Source organism: Notothenia coriiceps, unplaced genomic scaffold (assembly GCF_000735185.1).
Source record: "Notothenia coriiceps isolate Sejong01 unplaced genomic scaffold, NC01 NC01_scaffold00024054, whole genome shotgun sequence".
In the NCBI taxonomy this organism is placed as follows: domain Eukaryota; kingdom Metazoa; phylum Chordata; class Actinopteri; order Perciformes; family Nototheniidae; genus Notothenia; species Notothenia coriiceps.
Window position 1 is genome coordinate 35931 of NW_011356755.1, and position 18113 is coordinate 54043.

The 18113-nt window shown below is 42.6% G+C and overlaps 1 protein-coding gene across 1 annotated transcript; it reads right to left on the reverse strand.

The window, feature by feature from the left end:
- Positions 1-2313: 2313 nt before the first annotated feature.
- On the reverse strand, positions 2314-13578 carry LOC104954843 (calmodulin). Its single transcript, XM_010782030.1, has 6 exons — positions 13475-13578; positions 8672-8702; positions 7698-7841; positions 4496-4602; positions 4083-4218; positions 2314-3355 (listed from the first exon to the last, which is right to left on the reverse strand). Exons 1-6 carry the CDS (start codon positions 13475-13477, stop codon positions 3327-3329), a joined length of 450 nt encoding a protein of 149 aa, XP_010780332.1. The 5' UTR covers positions 13478-13578; the 3' UTR covers positions 2314-3326.
- Between the last annotated feature and the right edge of the window lie 4535 nt (positions 13579-18113).

The following is an 18113-nucleotide window of genomic DNA, read 5'->3' on the forward strand; positions in this document are numbered from 1 at the left end:
CAGCGTGAGATTGAGAGTGAAAGCGTGTGTCACACGCCAGATGCGTGAGAGTTGGCAACCCTGTTTTACTGTATGCCTGTCAGAGCATGCATAATTTGAATGAGTAATGGCTGTAGTTGTTGGGTGGTAAGCCAACCACATTTCAGTGAACTCCAAGATTGTCCTTCAGAGGCTTAGATAGTACTCTGCCATGCAATGCATATTCAAATTAATATGTAGTGAAACTAACATATTAAATGTACATGTTAAACATGACATAAAAATCATTCTTCTTTTTCTAGATTTTAATTTAGTTGTAGAAATGTATATTTGTAAAGCCGCTATTCCTTAGAGGTGTCACCTGTGCCCATCTCATAATTTTCACATTAGCCGAGCCCCGTGCCTCCCTTGGCAGGGCTCATCAACAGAAACCACATTGTGACCAGCTAGCTAGCCCTTCTTAGCGATAGCAACAGCATTAACTAATTCCAACTAAACCAACTAGCTGCTGCTCAAAATAACGCAGTTCAAAGACAGGAAATTCTGCTTGTATTTAACAGGCTCACAGCTGCCATCAAATGAACTAGCTAACTAGTTAAGTTGTGAGCTTCTTTTTAGCTACAAATGGAAGAGGCTGTGCTGACAGTTGGAGCTAACTGAAAAATTAAACTACTGTTGTGATTCTAACAACTTAATTACATAAAAAGACACACCCTTTTGTGAAGAGAAAAAAAAAGGTTTTTATTGTTGTATGATGGTTAGCTATCTCCTTTTGGTACACAAACCAACTAGCTAGCTAGCTAGCTGGCTGCAAAGTTCTGGCTCTCAGCTGATCGCTGGCCAAGATAAACGTTCAAACTTGTTTTTTTTTTATTTGCAAATCAAAAATGTCACATTTAAGCTCAAAGACGTTTATTTAGAACAAATATATTGCTTTCAAATTAAATAGTTTAAAAGTCATAGTGAGGCAAGGGGTATATACAACTGGCTGTTAAATTAGGAAATAAAAAGCAACGTGAAGCAAAAAAATATACAACAAAATCACTTTTGTTCCAATAATTAACTGAATTAATTTGAAACATATTGGTTAATTTGTAGATCTCACTTTATTTATTCATAGGACTGTTTATTTAATTATGTCTTAAATGTTAAACACATTAGGGATACAAAAAAGAGCTCTGCTATTTTCCCTCCTATGTTCATTTCCTGGTTTGACCACCTGCCTAGTTGAGGTAGCTTAGAACAGCAGAGCTTCAGGGCCAGCTGTCAATCAACTTCACAACTGCTCCTATTGGCTCTTCTGGTGCTGCAGGGAGGGGCGAGGAAAGCTGAGTGCATTAGTTTGCCTGGTTTTCTTCAGAAATAAAAGGGCTGTAATTAGAGGATGAGAAACATACTTCCCCATTACTGGCAGCATTTGGGCAGGGCTTTCCCTCCTGCTTATCACATTTTCCTCAACTGAACCTCGGTTTATCTGATTAATGCCTGCAAGGCTCATTCCACGGTTGGTAAATGGCATCTAATTTAAAACAGATCGAAATAATGAGTGTATGAGGAATGCAGTGTGTTTAGTGTTTTTCCCTGAAAGCAGAAACCCGCCCTATCTCTGTGTTAAAAGGATAAGGTGTGTACTGTATGCTTATGTTTAGAGCTCTGATTAGGGAAGTGCTTCCTTCCATGCTTAGGTGGGCGGAGAGCTTTCTCAGGCTATCTTTGCTCCTTTCTAAACATGGTCAAATTACAGTCCAAATATAGTAAACTTGATTTTTAAGACATTAAGGTAGTGCGGTGTCATGGCAGAGACGTTGCTGTGCTCTACTCTGTGCTGTTTAAAAAGTGCAAACGGCAGTAGCATTGTGGCCTGGTTTGCCTTACTAGGACAAGCCAACATGGAGACATCAGCAGAAGCAGGAGGGTTTATTCAAACTCCCACTTGCCTTTAAAAAACAAAAAAACATCCGAGTTACAGCATGTTCCTGTTGCCTAGCAACCCGCTGGGACTTAAGAGAAGCGGCATAGATGTGTATGTATATTCACTGCTGAGCGCGAGAGCAAACACTCTAGTGCCTCTCCCTCCCCCTGTGTGTGAGCAGCTCACTCTCTCCACAACCGCACTGCCATGTAATGGAGCACAGAATTACACACCGCAAGTCCTCTTCTGCTAAACATCACCCAATGACACTGCACATGGAGAGGACTATGCTAGTAATCGTCTATTATTGACATATTTCTCCAGTTGGTAAAACATAAGACCATTTTTTCTGCTTGAAGGCTGACAGCACAATAGCGATAATTTGTACAGATTATGCATAAGAAAAATGACATAAGACGTGATAAAGTTCATGGTCTTTTATTTGAAAAAAAAAATAAAGACTAGCATGTACAACTTGGAATGAATGTAAACTGAACTCAGACGAACAGTTGCGAAGAGCGGTGCGCTGACACTCGGAACAGCATGCACTGCGAACACAGTACACCCATCACTATGCTCTTGTCTGAGTCAAGAAACAGAAGAAGAAAAAAGAAAAGTGAAGGCCAGTGATTCTCTCTTGCAAGAAACAGACGCTCCATCTCAGCGAAAGAAAAAGAAACAGAAAGCTCACCGTAAGACTCTTTAAGTCCCCCCTCGTTTAAGAAGGGCGGGACGCACAACTACTAAGATGGCCGTCCAAATAACATAACAAAAACAAAAGAACATGCCAAACATTTGAAAATGTATTTTTTGTACATTGTTTTTTTCTCTTTATCTAGCATACAATTAAGTCCCATTCCACTTTAACGCTTGAGTTAGAACCTGGTAAACTCTCATCTTAACAGTACAGGGTTCCTCTCCAAATACAAAAAAACTGTACCAAACCAACAAGAGGACAGCTTATAGTGGAATCAGCACGCTCTGGTAGCCCGGAGGAGGGATGGGGGGGTTAGTGCTCCGGTCTCAAGCTGCATGCATGAAGAACAGAAAACAGAGAGAGAAAGAAGAGATGGCCAGCCCAGACATTTACCACTAGCAAATAGAACTGGAAGTAGTTCGCCAAGTGCTTTTGTTTTAGTCTGAAGGTCGTAGTTACAGGGTTCCTTGATATTATTATTTTACTTGTTAAGTACTGATGCTAAACTGATCTCCAGGGGGGAGGGGACAGGATCACTAACCATCATTTTCATGCAGATATTTTTTGTATATTTTCCTGTGTGGACAGAAGGATATTTTATTTCAACATTCAATTATTTTCTATACAGAAACAGTATGAATAAATGAACATTTTTTTTCCAAGAGGTAAGTAAAACATTTTGATTTTTTTTTCCTTTTTTTTTTCTTCTAAGAGGGGACAGGACTGGGCGGGCAAGCTTCACTTTGCAGTCATCATCTGTACAAACTCTGCAGAGAGAGAGAAAGAGAGAAGACAATGAGGACATGAGGCTTTGGCACAGCCCGTTGCCAGTAAGAGCACTCACCTGCTAAATTGTTAAATGCTTTATTAATTTTTTAATCAACTTAGGCAGGTTCAGAACACACATCCTAATTAGTGTCCCCTTTCCAAACGGCTTCCATGTTCATCTCATTAAACCCGGTTGATTCAAAAGCTCTTGCATTGTGCTTACAGTAGCGTAGAGCATGCACGCCGCACATATAAAATAAATAAATAAGAGAAGGCTTTCATTGTCTGACTACTTATTCTGTCTGCGGTACAATGGGAGTATAGAAGTGGGGCACTTTTCAGACAAAACTTATGGACTGTTCATAATATATCAACAGGCTTCTAGAAAATGAGCGCAGTCTCTCGTGTAATGTGCCAAGGGAGCGAAAGTAGGGGGAAGGGAGAAGGCAACAAGAAGAAAGAGTGAAAAGGCTCCTTGCACACTGATGATAATTCAGAAGGATGGCTTTCTCCCATCTCATCAGGCTCCATCTATAGCCCCTATCTAATAACTGATATTATGTGTGGCTGGTTTGTCTCGCAGGCGCCCTCAGAGAAATACACAGCTTGGAAAATGAAGAGCTCTGGTCCCCCTGTTTAATAAAAGCTTACACTGTGGCCTAGAAACTAAAGCTATTTGTGCACCGTGACACTTTACTTTCTTTTTTACGACTGTCTTCAATTTACCTTCGTAGTTGACCTGTCCGTCTCCATCGATGTCTGCTTCTCTGATCATCTCGTCCACCTCCTCGTCTGTTAGCTTCTCCCCCAGGTTCGTCATGACGTGACGGAGCTCTGCAGCGCTGATATAGCCGTTTCCATCCTGGAAACATGCGGCATGGGATTACATTTGTGAAACCAAAAATCCTATCGGACTCATTTCCACGGGGTGATAAATGAGGAGACCCTGAGGTCCCTTGGGTGTTAATTGAGCAGGATGTTGGAAACGGATTACTTGGGTAAATCTCTTTACCACATGACTTGAATCAACATAAATTATGAGGAAACAAAGCTAAAACTTTACTTTGCAAAGAATGGAAACTATTCACATATATTACATAACAATGTCCCTTTAATATACTCTTATAAGATTTATTTACCTTATCGAATACCCGGAAAGCCTCGCGGATCTCCTCCTCGCTGTCTGTGTCCTTCATTTTTCTGGCCATCATGGTCAGGAACTCGGGGAAGTCGATGGTTCCATTACCTGCAGTGGGTGACCAATGAGGCACATTTAATCAGCAAAAATGGCAATTACTTAAAAAGCGAACTCGGATAAGTAGAGATAATGTGACCTGGCATTTAGCTGATGAAAAGCAACCAAGTGAAAATATTCCAAGAGGATTTACTGCTCATTAATTACTCCGGTCGTGTATTTGACACTAGTGTTTATCGCATTACTGTACTTAACTGAGGGGAGCGGCGCTAAAATAGTTTTCGTATACACCTTCCTTCCTGTGATAAACAGCTACCACAGGCTGAGGGGAGGGGGGAGGGCGGGTGTTTCCCTTTCTTCCTCAGGGAAGCCCTTGGAAGATGTTATGTTATACACAGCTCAGCAGGATTGCAGGGGGGACCCATGGCCAGTCATCCATAATGTAGACGTATAGTTTACAGTGCAGCTTGGCCCTAAGGAGCCTGGATAAATCAAAGGATCTCTCCTGGTGTTCCTGGCTGCAGGGAAAGGGAGCAGGGGAGCTTCTATGCAGATGCACCGTGCCTTATCTCCAACATCCAATCCTTTTTTGTGTCCCTTTTTCCCTCTAACATTTTGCACATAGTTGTGGTGGCGCTAATGGCAGCTCGCTGTGCTGGTGGTTGCGTGTGTGTGTGTGTGCGATCGGATCAATATCCATGTTACTGTTGTCAAGACGGGATTACCAGGGGATCAGACCCTCCTGACAGAAGAAGGATCTATGAGGAACTCAGCAGCTCACTAACAGCAACCACAGGGAGGGAGGGAGGGAGGGAGGGTTGCTGGTTAATCTAAGGGTGGGGGTAAACCCTGCATGTATGTAGAACTGGAAATGTTGGGAGTGAGTATCTCGGTGTATAACAATTAAAATCCGAACAAAAACAATTGTCAGGGGATTGAAGAGAAGGTCAGGGACACCGAGGGCAAAGCACCCGGGAGGATTAGCCCCCGGGTGGGACTGATGGGGGCAGAGGGATTGTACGCAGATTAACCAATGGTGGCGCATGCCTCACAGAGCTACATAGAGGCAGAATAAGAGAGCGAGAATGGATGCGGTGTGTGGAACGAGTAAAAAGGGATGCAGTAATGTGATGGGGCAGATGGTGATCTCATAGCCCGGGGTAACAATCTAAGGACCTGTTATCTAACACACAGAGACAGCCAGCAGCACTGAGGGAACACATGCTGCCACTGGGAGTGGGAGCAGGGGTGGGTGAGGGATTGTCCCAGTCTTGTAAAAAGGGCAGGACTGCAACCATCATCCGAAGGGGGGGGCGGGCAGCCCTCGAGCGATATCTGCTCAACTGCACCTCCAGCCAGCTGTTGCTGGATGGGATGGAAGCAAGGAGGGATGAAGATAGGGAGGAAAAGAGAGAAAATGGTGGGAGGGAATGAGAGAGAATAAAGCGAGGGAGTGGGCGGTAGTGAGGGAGATGGAGATGAGGGAGCTGTGAAGAGGAGAGAATATAAGGAGTGAACCGAGTGGGAGATGGTGCGATTACACATAAGAGGCACTGACGCAAACTATAGAAGGCTTAGGCATCACGGCGCACTTGTGCGTGTGGTCATCGCTTTCCCTGCATCATAAAGCCAACTTCCATCCCTGAGATGAGAATGAAGCGCAGGGTTGTGTAACGATGACTTGCTGTGACTAAAGCTAATACTTTTGTCATACACCCATATTTATCTTTTGACACATTTCAGCCCGGTGGGGTCTGTTACATACTGAAATGTGGAAGGCAGTGTATTATTTCAAGCAGCTGTGGTTTTCTGTGTAAGATAAACAGCAGGAAGGCCATTCGATACTGTAACCCCAACTGCATATAAATTACGCCTCAGCTTTTACAATCAAATCACCCACGAGACTATTTCTTTCAGCGGCTCCCTGTCTGTCTGCCTTCCATCCGCTCATTTTTATTCATTGTAACTCCTTGCCACAGCCTCCTTGTTTGGTAAATAAAGCTGATTTCCAATGGGCCAGCTGACATCCCATGGCTGCCGAATGTGGGTACTGGATGTGCAGAGCGAAGAGAGGCCTTATGTAATCACTTTTATTTTCCATTACTAGCTTCATTGCTGTCTGACCTAGATTGCATCAGCCAAGGGAGGCAGAGGCTGAACAAGGGGATGTTAGTGATGGAGTGTGTGCTCTTGGGTGAAACTTAGGGGGAGGGGGGCTGAGGATGTTGGGAGGGCGTTTCAATAAAAAAAAAAGGCAGCCAAGTTGCGATGCAATTGATTCCTCCTTTACCTCGAGCACCGCCTCGAGCACCGCTGAGGTAAAGGTCCACTGACGGCTCACATCCTCGACTCCACAGCCCAAGGACGCTGAGCACAGGAAGTACGGGACAACTGCTCTGACTCCTCTCTCTTTTTCTCCTGCCTTTTATTCTCTCTATCACTCTCTTATCACAGTGCCTTTTGGAGACAGTGGAGGTTAAAGACTCGGTGCAGAATCTGCCCGTATTATGGCACCCAGCGTGGGGCGCCGACGCTGACAGCCTTTCTGACACTTAGCCTGCTCCACTCACCAGCAGTGAAAGCATCTCCTGCGCACACATCTCCCTGACTTTGTCAACTCTGATGGAGCTGAACACACAGTGACTAAACTGCTGACACAGAGTCACACGTCATCCCGGAGTAAAGCTGGCCAGACAGTTGGCGTGGACAGTTGGTTGACAGTTGGTAGGAGAAGGGGAGGGAGGTGGGCATCGGCACCGCTGATGTGTTTCTAGATGGGGCTGTAATGGATGCCATTCGTAATCCCTTATGCATTTGTAACAGAGATTTTATCACAGAAGTCATGCAACAAAATGCAACATGGAATTATGGTCCTATTCCATGAAAATGACTGGCATTAATGGATAAATCGCCCAAAGAACAGTGCCTTTAGGTGTTAAATAATATGAACTACTGAAGCAGTGTGTGTTTGTATGACATCTGACAAGGGAGGTAGTTCTGAATGTTAACCTCTTTTGGACCAGTTAAGAGAAACTAGCATTATTTTCAAATTTGAAGCCTGATATGAATTGATTATGAATTACTCATGTCAGTAATGAATAACTCCCAACTGTTGGTACATGGGTAAATCAAGCATGTTTACTGACCGTCAGCATCCACCTCGTTGATCATGTCCTGCAGTTCGGCCTCTGTTGGGTTCTGGCCCAGCGACCTCATGACTGTGCCCAGCTCTTTGGTGGTGATGGTGCCGTCGCCATCCTTGTCGAATAAGGAGAAAGCCTCCTTGAACTCTGTGGGGAACGGAGTTAAGAAGGAGCCGTTAGATATCCGTTACGCTGCGGTTGCAAAATATGGTTATGTTAGGACGCTGGAGTGGGGTCGAAAAGGTTAATCAGTCCCTTACTAAAAGCGGCCGTGTTGACTAAATCCATGCTTGTTTCTTAACTGACCCACAGAGGTGAGGTTGTAAATAAGCTAAGCTCTAAAAACACACAGTCTTATCTCCTACTGTGAACAGCTTAACAATGGTGCATAATTTTGAAAGCTGAGTGAATTTACTGTAGTAACTGTCTGCACCGGCTTGTACAAGCGTGCTTCTAAATATAAATATTTCCATATCCATAAAAAGCCATCAACGGAGACGCAGGCAATATTGAGCATCAGCCTTGGAGCCTTAGCAGAAGCTAATTAGCCACAGAGGGGGTTTGACTGAGAGGAAACTGTGCAGACTCCAATTTTATTACAAGGGCCACATCATTTATTTATCAAGAATTTCAAGGTACCTTAGTGATTGAAACTTCTCATGAGCTCGCCTGGAAAACTCTGTTCAGTGTGTTTTCCTCCTGACTCATGACATCCTGTAAATGCTTTTTCCGTTTATTTCCCTTTCATTTTGAAAAGCTAATGATCTACCAAGGGAGGGTGGCGGCCAGATCATTCAATGTTCCGTTTAATTTTATGCTCTCTATATGTGAGGTGGAAGCAATCAGAACAGCCAATGAGATGTATTATCTTGGCCATGTGACAAAGATACTGTATGGAATAAGATAATGTGGATATGTGAAGGTAAGACTTGGGTATGAGGGACAAATCTTAGGAGAACAAATCTTTCTGTTCTTACCTGCGATCTGCTCCTCTGTTAGTTGGTCAGCCTGTGGTAGAAAAAAAAGGGAGAGGGTTACAAACAATGACGTTTCTCGACAAGGCAACTATTGCAAATGCTGAACTGTTGCGTCATTACATTCCTCATCGTCCCCACTCAACCACAACCACGCGGCTCGACACTGGTCACAGTGTTTAGGGGTTTGCTGGCCTCAGTGTTTGAATCTGACAGGGTTAACCAATGAAAATAACCTAAATGAATTACTAGCCCCGTTAGCTAGCAACAAATGCTAGCATTGGAGCGTCAACAAGTTAAGAGTATGCTTCGATGTCACTTTCTTAAATGTATTTTCAAAATGTTTGCATCTATTCAGACTCAAAACCATTAGTCCCTGTATTATTTTTAGAATCAATTGGATTCCACATTGACTCCAGGCAGACGTTGATTTGTTTTAAAACCAAGTCTGATGCTAACTTTGAGTTATCAGACTCAGCTAAATTAACCGAAGCCTTATCAAGATGTCACGTAAAGCTACCACATTAAAGAGTTCCACAATGGAATTGCACAAAATTTAATTTCCGGCTGATGAGTGGCTCTGTGGGATTGACTCACACGATGTCAGAAAAGTAGGCTACAGCATGGCGGTCCACCCAAGAGGAACTGCTTGGCAGTGGGATGCTGTAATAAAAACGGATGAAGTGCTGTCTCCAGGCCAGAATGGACTGTTTAGGCGGGGTTGTTTCGGGACATATCAGCATGGGAGCGCTTTCCACGGTCATGCTGACCAACAGGAAAAACGGCCTGCTGGGTTGGCGCAGATTGGTTCCCCTCCCAGCCTGTTCCCCTTTACTAGCTGGGGCTTTGCGACGGCTGATAGTGACTCACACAAGCTTTAAATGGCTTGCAGGCGAGCATCCACTGCTAGGCCTTTTGCATAGAAGTATCAAGCTTCTTTGTGAAGCTGCTTTCAGACCCTCAGCAGTTAGTTTGAATACAAAGCTTGAGGGGCAAATAAATCCTACAGGTACCCTCCCATCCCTTATATTGTAAAACGACAGTTTCTTTAATTATTATGGTTAGCAGACCACACTTGGCAGAAAAGGAACACACACAGATAAACATTAGCAGTCGCAGATGTGCACATAAGGTCACACACAAACATATGTGCAGTCCAGCTTAAGGTGCATTTTTCCTCAACACCAACACTTTCCATCCCCATGTTTCCTGTGAGTTAGTCATAGTTGCCAGTTTGCCTCAAAGAAAATTCCTCCATCACATTGGTGTGTTTGAACAGGCAATGCAGCTGTGGATACTGCCAAGAAAACCTTCAATGCCCATGGCTATGGAAATCAGAGCCTTGTAAAATCTATGTTTGGAAGTGAGGGTATTTTATTCTGTAAATCTAGGTAGTAAATCGAATTTCTTGCTCAATTACTGGATTGGGTTGGACTGGATAAGATTCAGCAGATGACACACTGCGAGCTGACCTTTAACTTGTCAAAAACAAAAGCCTCTGCTGAAGGCTAAAGTAGCAGCAGCCAAAGGATGGATTGATCCAGCCCAGCGAGGGTTTTCACAGATGACATCAGTGGTGCTCATACAATTAGCTGACATGATTCAATTATTTTCTTCTCCCTCAATTCACCTTTTTCCTTTCTCCATTTCCACCGTGAGAATCGGGAAAATGTCAGGAGACAAAGCCGTTCTCCCGATGCTAAAATGCCACCCAGCTTGACCAATATTCTCTTTCTCGTCTGTGTGTTTTGTGTTGCCTCTATCTTTTGTACATTTCTCAATCTTCCTCTGTTGATATCTCCATTCCTATCTTCCCCTTAGTCATCCTCTTTGTCATGCTTTGTCATTCCTGTTGCCTCTCTCTGTCCCCTGCTGTCTCTCTAAGTGGACCGGGTGTGGGGTTTGGTGACTCAGTGCTATGGATCCTCCCTTCGCTTAGGCCCAAGCTGTTGGGGCCTCACGGTGCTGCTGCACCACCAGACCAGCTACCGGCCCATCCCTTCATCTTTCTTCCTACTTTCCCTGGCACTTTGGACTTTGGCCTACACCAACTCCTCCTCTAGACCTTTCCCCTCTGCGTGTTTCTCTCACCAGATATATGACATACTGTGCAGAGGAAACTCCCTGTGATTCACCATCCACACTGTCCTTTGGACATGGCTTTTCACTGCCAGGCTTATGACAGCTTGTAGAGGAACCGGAGTGTGAGTGTTTGGGGATTGTAGGGGGCGGGGGGGGCACTGCTGGCAGCAGTTTGCTGGCACGAGTGGGTCAACCACTCGCACTGTTGCCCGGGAAGCCGGCCCCAGCAATTCGCTCCAAACAGAACTGTGGGAGGCAGTGAGAAATATCTGGTGCTCTCAGTTGATACCCTCGTATAAACATACTGCATCGTTCACTGTTCACACTGGTTTCATTTGATAGGTGATGAAAAAGGGTGTAAGAGAACGCTAATCTTCTTCCTAATAACCCTGTTGTCAGCACTGTAGCCACTTTTCAAATTGCTCATTTTATGAACTCATGAGCCAGAATGTTGTAGATGTTCTTCTATTTCCTTTACCCACTTAGTCATTATATCCACATTACTGATGATTTTTTAAAATCTCATTGTGTAAATATTTTTGTGAAAGCGCCAATGGTTAATCGACATTATCGCCAAATCGATAAAAAGGCTGTGATATTACATGTTTCCCATATTGCCAAGCCCTATAATAATCTTTCACTTTTAGATTCCTGATACATAAATCCCGATATAGATTCTTTATAGTCACCAAGCGAAAGATGCACAACCGGCTGTCACCATGACAGAGGGTGTGACACACACAAACACACAATAGCACACACACGCTTCCATTCATTCTAACACAAAGAGTTAGTGTGGGACGCACACTTCCTTTCTATAGCAGCACTGAGCTCGACATAGCCCTGAACGCCTCTTGTCTTTGAGGCTGGACAAAAGACAATGAGGCCTCGGAGCCCGGGCTGTGTCTGGAGGGGAGGCGAAAAGATTGGTGTAAACAACACCAGCCTCCCCACACCCTGCGGACAAGGCCGGTCCACCTGATGGTGGTGGGTGGCTGGGTACTCCTCCGCACCACAGAGAGCACTTTATCGCTCAGAGACACTGGCCACATGGGGCATGGCTGGGTGTTTCCGCCAAGCATATTCATTATTCATTGCAGCGGATCGGATGTCCTTCAAGTTACTAAACATGCATCAGCAAACAACAGTGTAACAGGAATGTGATAGGTCCCTAGCAAGGTCCGAATACTTATTCGATACTTCCACCTCAATGGGGGAGACTGTTTCCACTTCAATGGCCGTATTGTTGCAGACAGGGGGCTTACGCGTGTGGATTAAACTGTTCAGAGATGCTGATACGCAGACTAACTCCATAACAATCACGCTTTACACTCAAATTACTGTGCCGCGTTGCAACGTGAAACTGTATCGCAGCTCGATGCCATATATGGGATATTTGATCACAGTAGAGGGGGAAAAGAGTTGTACAGTTTCTTGACTCCCTTGGGCCATTAATGATCTATCAGGCTTGATAATCAATGGGTTGAATGCCTCTTTTACACGTGCAGATTTTCTTCTCATGTGACGTAGCTCTGTTCCATTAGCTGCTTGCAGATGTCAGTGTTGGTGTGAAAGTGTGCCTCAATCATCTGGTGAAATGTGTTAGAATTTTGTGGTGCACATTTTGCAAGTCACTGAGGCCTATTGAAACATTGCGGTTTCTCTTGACTTCCTGATGAAATAGTTACCTTTTAAAAATTGACTAATTTCCCAGCTGTTGATGTTTTGTGGTGGCAAGTGCCAGAAAGAGCTTCTCGGACAACTCGTCTCGCACACATTTGCATAACATCGACGTTTGCAAAGAGGCAACCAAATCAGGCGACAAAACACAGATAGAAAACCAAGCCAAAGATAAACCCCTCAGAGGCTGCAGTGAAGGCAGAACTGCGTCCCATATCGTTTTATTAGTACACTTTAATGGCCACATTGTAATTATGGTCAGTTTCCGTTGCGGAACACTGACAAGATACAACAGTGACATTCCCCTATCACGGCACGGCTCGGCTCAGCTCGAGAGTCAAGATGGTGCAACATAGAAAAAGAGGAAGCCAAACGCAGCATGCTCAGTTTTTTTCATGACGAGAGGAGGCGTCAGTTGCGGGTTCACCGTGTTCAGCCGGCGTAAACTGAATAAAACATGGTTATCTCTCGAACATACGTCTTGAGACATGTCGGCTTTGATGTGAAAATGTCAGCGCGTGGCTCTAATAACGTTAGATAGGCTTCCCAACACGCTCGTGCTACTAAGTCGGAGTGTTAAATGCACCCTAATGCCTTTATGACTGCAGAATTACGCTCTAATGACCCAGAATAGCTTACTACAAAATGCAGTCCAACAATTAATTCGAGCTGCACCATGCAGCCGTGAAGCAGCTTCTTGGCCCGACCAACCAAATACAATAATGCTGTATGAATTGCGCAGTTATGAGGAAATGCTGTCCCATTAATGAAGGTGAACATAATTTCACGCATATATCACTAAAAACGAAGCAAGTAAGACTATAATATTGGGTCACATTATCCCAATGCAATTGCTAGAAAACATCAAATGCAGTTTACGGGTGTTTTCCGTCTCTTCTACGCATACAAATCGCTAAGCGGAATCAATCAATGAGTGAATAGCGAATGAAAAGACAGACCAAGTCTACACTTGTAGTAAGTAAGTATGCTACCACGCTATTAAAACACATTTTCTCTCTGCACACAATGAATGACAATACATACCATGTCGGATGGGTTGTGTGCTTGTTGGTCTGTGGAGGCAGAGTGTGGTCGTTCCTTAGATGGAGTTCCACTGGCGGGTTAGGAGTGTGTATATTGGCCGTGGCCAGAATGGGGATTGCCTGTGTATCCCTCCGCCACACTAGCACTGATCACTCACTTCCTTGTTTCAACTCAGGGTTGCTGCAGCGGCGCAGGCCTCCAGCAGGAGACATGCCAATCACCGGGCTATAAAACGTCTGCAGTGCATGGAGTGCACCCGTACACTCATGTTAAACTACTTCAACAAGGATGTAGTCGATATTTGGTTAATTATGGCTAAAGTCATAATTTTAGAAGGCCTTTTTCAAGATAATGCATAAAAATACACCAAACACATAGTAGCCTACAAATTGATATCAAACATATTAAGTAGGCTAATAATATATTTTTTAGGTTAAGTTGTATTGCTTAGTTTACCACTGGCCTCCATCTGAGAGACAGTGCCATAGTTGTTTGAGAATAAGGTCCTTTAAAGATAGCATTAATGCTTGTTTCGATTTCACTTTTATACAAATGCATATTTGCTCTACTTAATCACCAACTGGAGGCCATTTTCTGACTTTTTTTTTATCAGCTTTTCTGTGTTTGTTTTCTAGGCCCCTTGAAGAGTGTTTAGGGCCAGTTAGATTCAGTAGAATGACGCTGCAAAATGAAGTTAAGACCAAATACTTATTGTGGTATTCTGGTTTTAGATATAAACCAGAATTAACTTTGAGTGGGCAAACAAAATATATTGCTCAATCACTATCTTCATCATCCTATATGTAAATATCCAGAGCATACTAAACATTTTTAGCAGTTGGCCTTTATGGAATGCCGAAGACTTGCCATTTTTCATTGGGATAATCTATTTCATGGCTAAATAAATCAAAACCAATATATTACAAATGTGAAAGATGGTGCACTTTTGACAACATGACATGAAAATAAGAATATTGCACAAACTAAATTTTACATCTGGCAATATCCACCAGACACTCATTTTAAAGTTCATTTGCAATTATATAGCCATTTGTAGCAAATATGAACACCATAATCAAACTCATCGGCTTAAAAAGAAAACACAGACTGTACCTTTGAATTGGAGCCTATACATTTTAGAATTCTCAACTTCACTGAATATATCTAATAATTAACTCAACCTAAATAATATCAAATCTCCAAATGTGCATTAACTACAATGCATTCACCCTATTATTTCAGAAAGAGAGTTAGATTCTCCCAACACGGAGTACTAGTTTTCAGCCGCGGAAGGATATCTCTAGTGTAGGAAGCAGCCCGGCTGACATTGGAGAGTTTGCTCTGCCGTTGTGTGATGTCGTTTCTGATTGGCCGCTGCAGACCTGCAATATTATACTCCATGTGTCGGCCGCATCGATTGGCTACACGGGACCTGCATTGCACCAGGCAGTGGCACTTGATGAAAATGTAATACATATAAATAAAGGAAACTTAAAAACCGTCACACTATTCAACGCCGTGTTTACAACGCTTTATAAATGTGTGACATTAATTTTTATTTATTTGATCGAGACGGGTGAAAAATGCGACAGCTTTTCATTGGTGCGGGGTGAATGTTTGATAGGCTCGATATGGGAAGTGCGCAGATTTACTATTGGCTACTACAAAGTGTGCAGGCCTACGTGGAATTAACAATGAAGCACGGCGCCTACTTATTTGAGCGGTAGGTAGATACACAACCGGTGGTTTGTTGCATTTGTATGTCGCAAACGAGCAGTCGTGTCATTTACTAAGGATATATATCGGCCTCTACAATAAAAGGTATTTTAATTCGGTTGGTAGAATGACGACGCAGAATTTGGCGAAGCAGATATCATCGCTGTGTTGTCATAATGTACACACGTACTGAATAAATCCTCCAGCCTGTGTGAGTGTGTGCAGTCAGTTTATCTGACACAAGCACCACCCAGTGGACAAAGTGTAATAACACACAATTTATACATAGCCTACTAGTGGTTAGTAACTGTCATTTGATGGCTCCATTCATAGCTTTGTTTCTGTTTTGATTCAAAGGATAGAAGACATTCAGACTTAACTAACATTATAAACAGATGTATGTGACATCCTCACCCCCTGTCCTTCACCTACAAAATGTCCCTCAAAAAGACATGTTCCCACCACAAAGTAATGCAAAAATGTCCACAAGGAATGAAAAAACACTACAAAGAGACACAATGAATACTAACAACATCTAAACAACCAAGCATAAACAAATGATAACAAATAGACTTAAAAAGGGACAGGAAATTACAACAAAGACACACAAAAGGACAAACAAGACACAAAATAAACACAAATGAGTAAAATGAGACAAAAAACTAAGAGACAAGTGATCACAAAGTGATACAAAATAAGACTCAAAATGTCTACGAAGACAAACAAAAGGGCAACAATTTGACATACAACAAACACAAATTGTTAAAAAGAGACGCAACGACCAAAAAAGACACAAAAAAGAGATGAAAAATAACTACAAAGAGGCGTATATTACCACAAAGTAACAGAACACAAATAAGCACCCGTTTCTTCAAAAACTCACAAAATGAAAACAAATTGACTCAAAGCAAACGAAACGATCAAATAAACACAAAATTACACGCAGAGCAACCAAATGAGACATAAAACCAACAACAAATACACAAAACACAAAAAACGAGACACCACAAAAACCACCCTAACCATCATGAAGTCTGTGCGTCCGTGTGGCCATGGACATCATAATATTTTTAAATACAAATTCAAGGCTGTAAAACGTTTGTTTGCGTCACTAAAGCTAGACATGTGGAAAATAATAATAAGGTCATTAGTCCACAGTCCCAAAGCAATGATTTAAAGTCATCTGTTTTGTTCCATTCTGTTGAATAATTTACCATAATTTATCAGAAAAACAGATTTCTAATGAGCCATAAATATTTTGAAGGTCGCCTGAAATGAAGGAGAATTTTTTTGATTTGCATTAACGTGGTACAACAAAGACCATTGTGTGCACATATTCTTTCCCTTTGTATCAAATAGGATGTCATTTCACTGTACAGTTGGAAATAATGATCAGGCCTTTAAAAAAAAGAAATTAGAGACACTCCAGGAATAAATTCATTACCTTTACGCCTTTTTAATGAGAAATATAAAGCATAATGAATTGTTCTACAATTATACATTGACCAACACTTCATTATGCTCATAGGTAGTGGATATTACCATTAAATATGTGTTATGAACATATACAAACATTTTTGTGCAAACAAACAATAACATTTAATCAGCTTTACACATCATTGTAATCGTAATTCATAGTTTTAAAGCATTACATTAAAAAAGGACTTTCAAACCCATCACAATTTATATATACAGTGGGGGAAAAAAGTATTTAGTCAGCCACCAATTGTGCAAATTCTGCCACTTAAAAAGATGAGAGAGGCCTGTAATTTTCATCCTAGATATACCTCAACTATGAGAGACAAAATGAGAAAAAAAAAATCCAGAAAATCACATTGCCTGATTTTTAAAGAATTTATTTGCAAATTATGGTGGAAAATAAGTATTTGGTCAATAACAAAAGTTCATCTCAATACTTTGTTATATGCCCTTTGTTGGCAATGACAGAGGTCAAACGTTTTCTTTAAGTCTACAAAGTATTGAGATGAACTTTTGTTATTGACCAAATACTTATTTTCCACNGTGTGCCTTGGCAGTCTCACAAGATTTCTGGCTCTCACAGACCTGTAACTTCTTCTTTAAGAGCCTCCTCTGTCCTCCACTTGTTGACTGTATTAATGGCACCTGTTTGAACTCGTTATCAGTATAAAAGACACCTGTCCACAACCACAAACAGTCACACTCCAAACTCTACTATGGCCAAGACCAAAGAGCTGTCAAAGGACACCAGAAAAAAAATTGTAGACCTGCACCAGGCTGGGAAGACTGAATCTGCAATAGGTAAGCAGCTTGGTGTGAAGAAATCAACTGTGGGAGCAATTATTAGAAAATGGAAGACATACAAGACCACTGATAATCTCCCTCGATCTGGGGCTCCACGCAAGATCTCACCCCGTGGGGTCAAAATGAACACAAGAACGGTGAGCAAAAATCCCAGAACCACACGGGGGGACCTAGTCAATGACCTGCAGAGAGCTGGGACCAAAGTAACAAAGGCTTCCATCAGTAACACACTACGCCGCCAGGGACTCAAATCCTGCAGTGCCAGACGTGTCCCCCTGCTTAAGCCAGTACATGTCCAGGCCCGTCTAAAGTTTGCTAGAGAGCATTTAGATGATCCAGAAGAGGATTGGGAGAATGTCATATGGTCAGACGAAACCAAAATAGACATTTTTTGGTAAAAACTCAACTAGACGTGTTTGGAGGAGAAAGAATGTGGGTTGCATCCAAAGAACACCATACCTACTGTGAAGCATGGGGGTGGAAACATCATGCTTTGGGGCTGTTTTTCTGCAAAGGGACCAGGACGACTGATCCGTGTAAAGGAAAGAATGAATGGGGCCATGTATCGTGAGATTTTGAGTGACAACCTCCTTCTTTCAGCAAGGGCATTGAAGATGAAACGTGGCTGGGTCTTTCAGCA

Excerpts from the sequence above, each read along its gene's own strand:
- LOC104954843 (XM_010782030.1), bottom strand. Across the intron at positions 7,842-8,671 it reads AACAGAGGAGCAGATCGCAG|AGTTCAAGGAGGCTTTCTCC; the intron begins GTAAGAACAGAA and ends CGTTCCCCACAG. Across the intron at positions 3,356-4,082 it reads CGGACAGGTCAACTACGAAG|AGTTTGTACAGATGATGACT; the intron begins GTAAATTGAAGA and ends CTCTCTCTGCAG.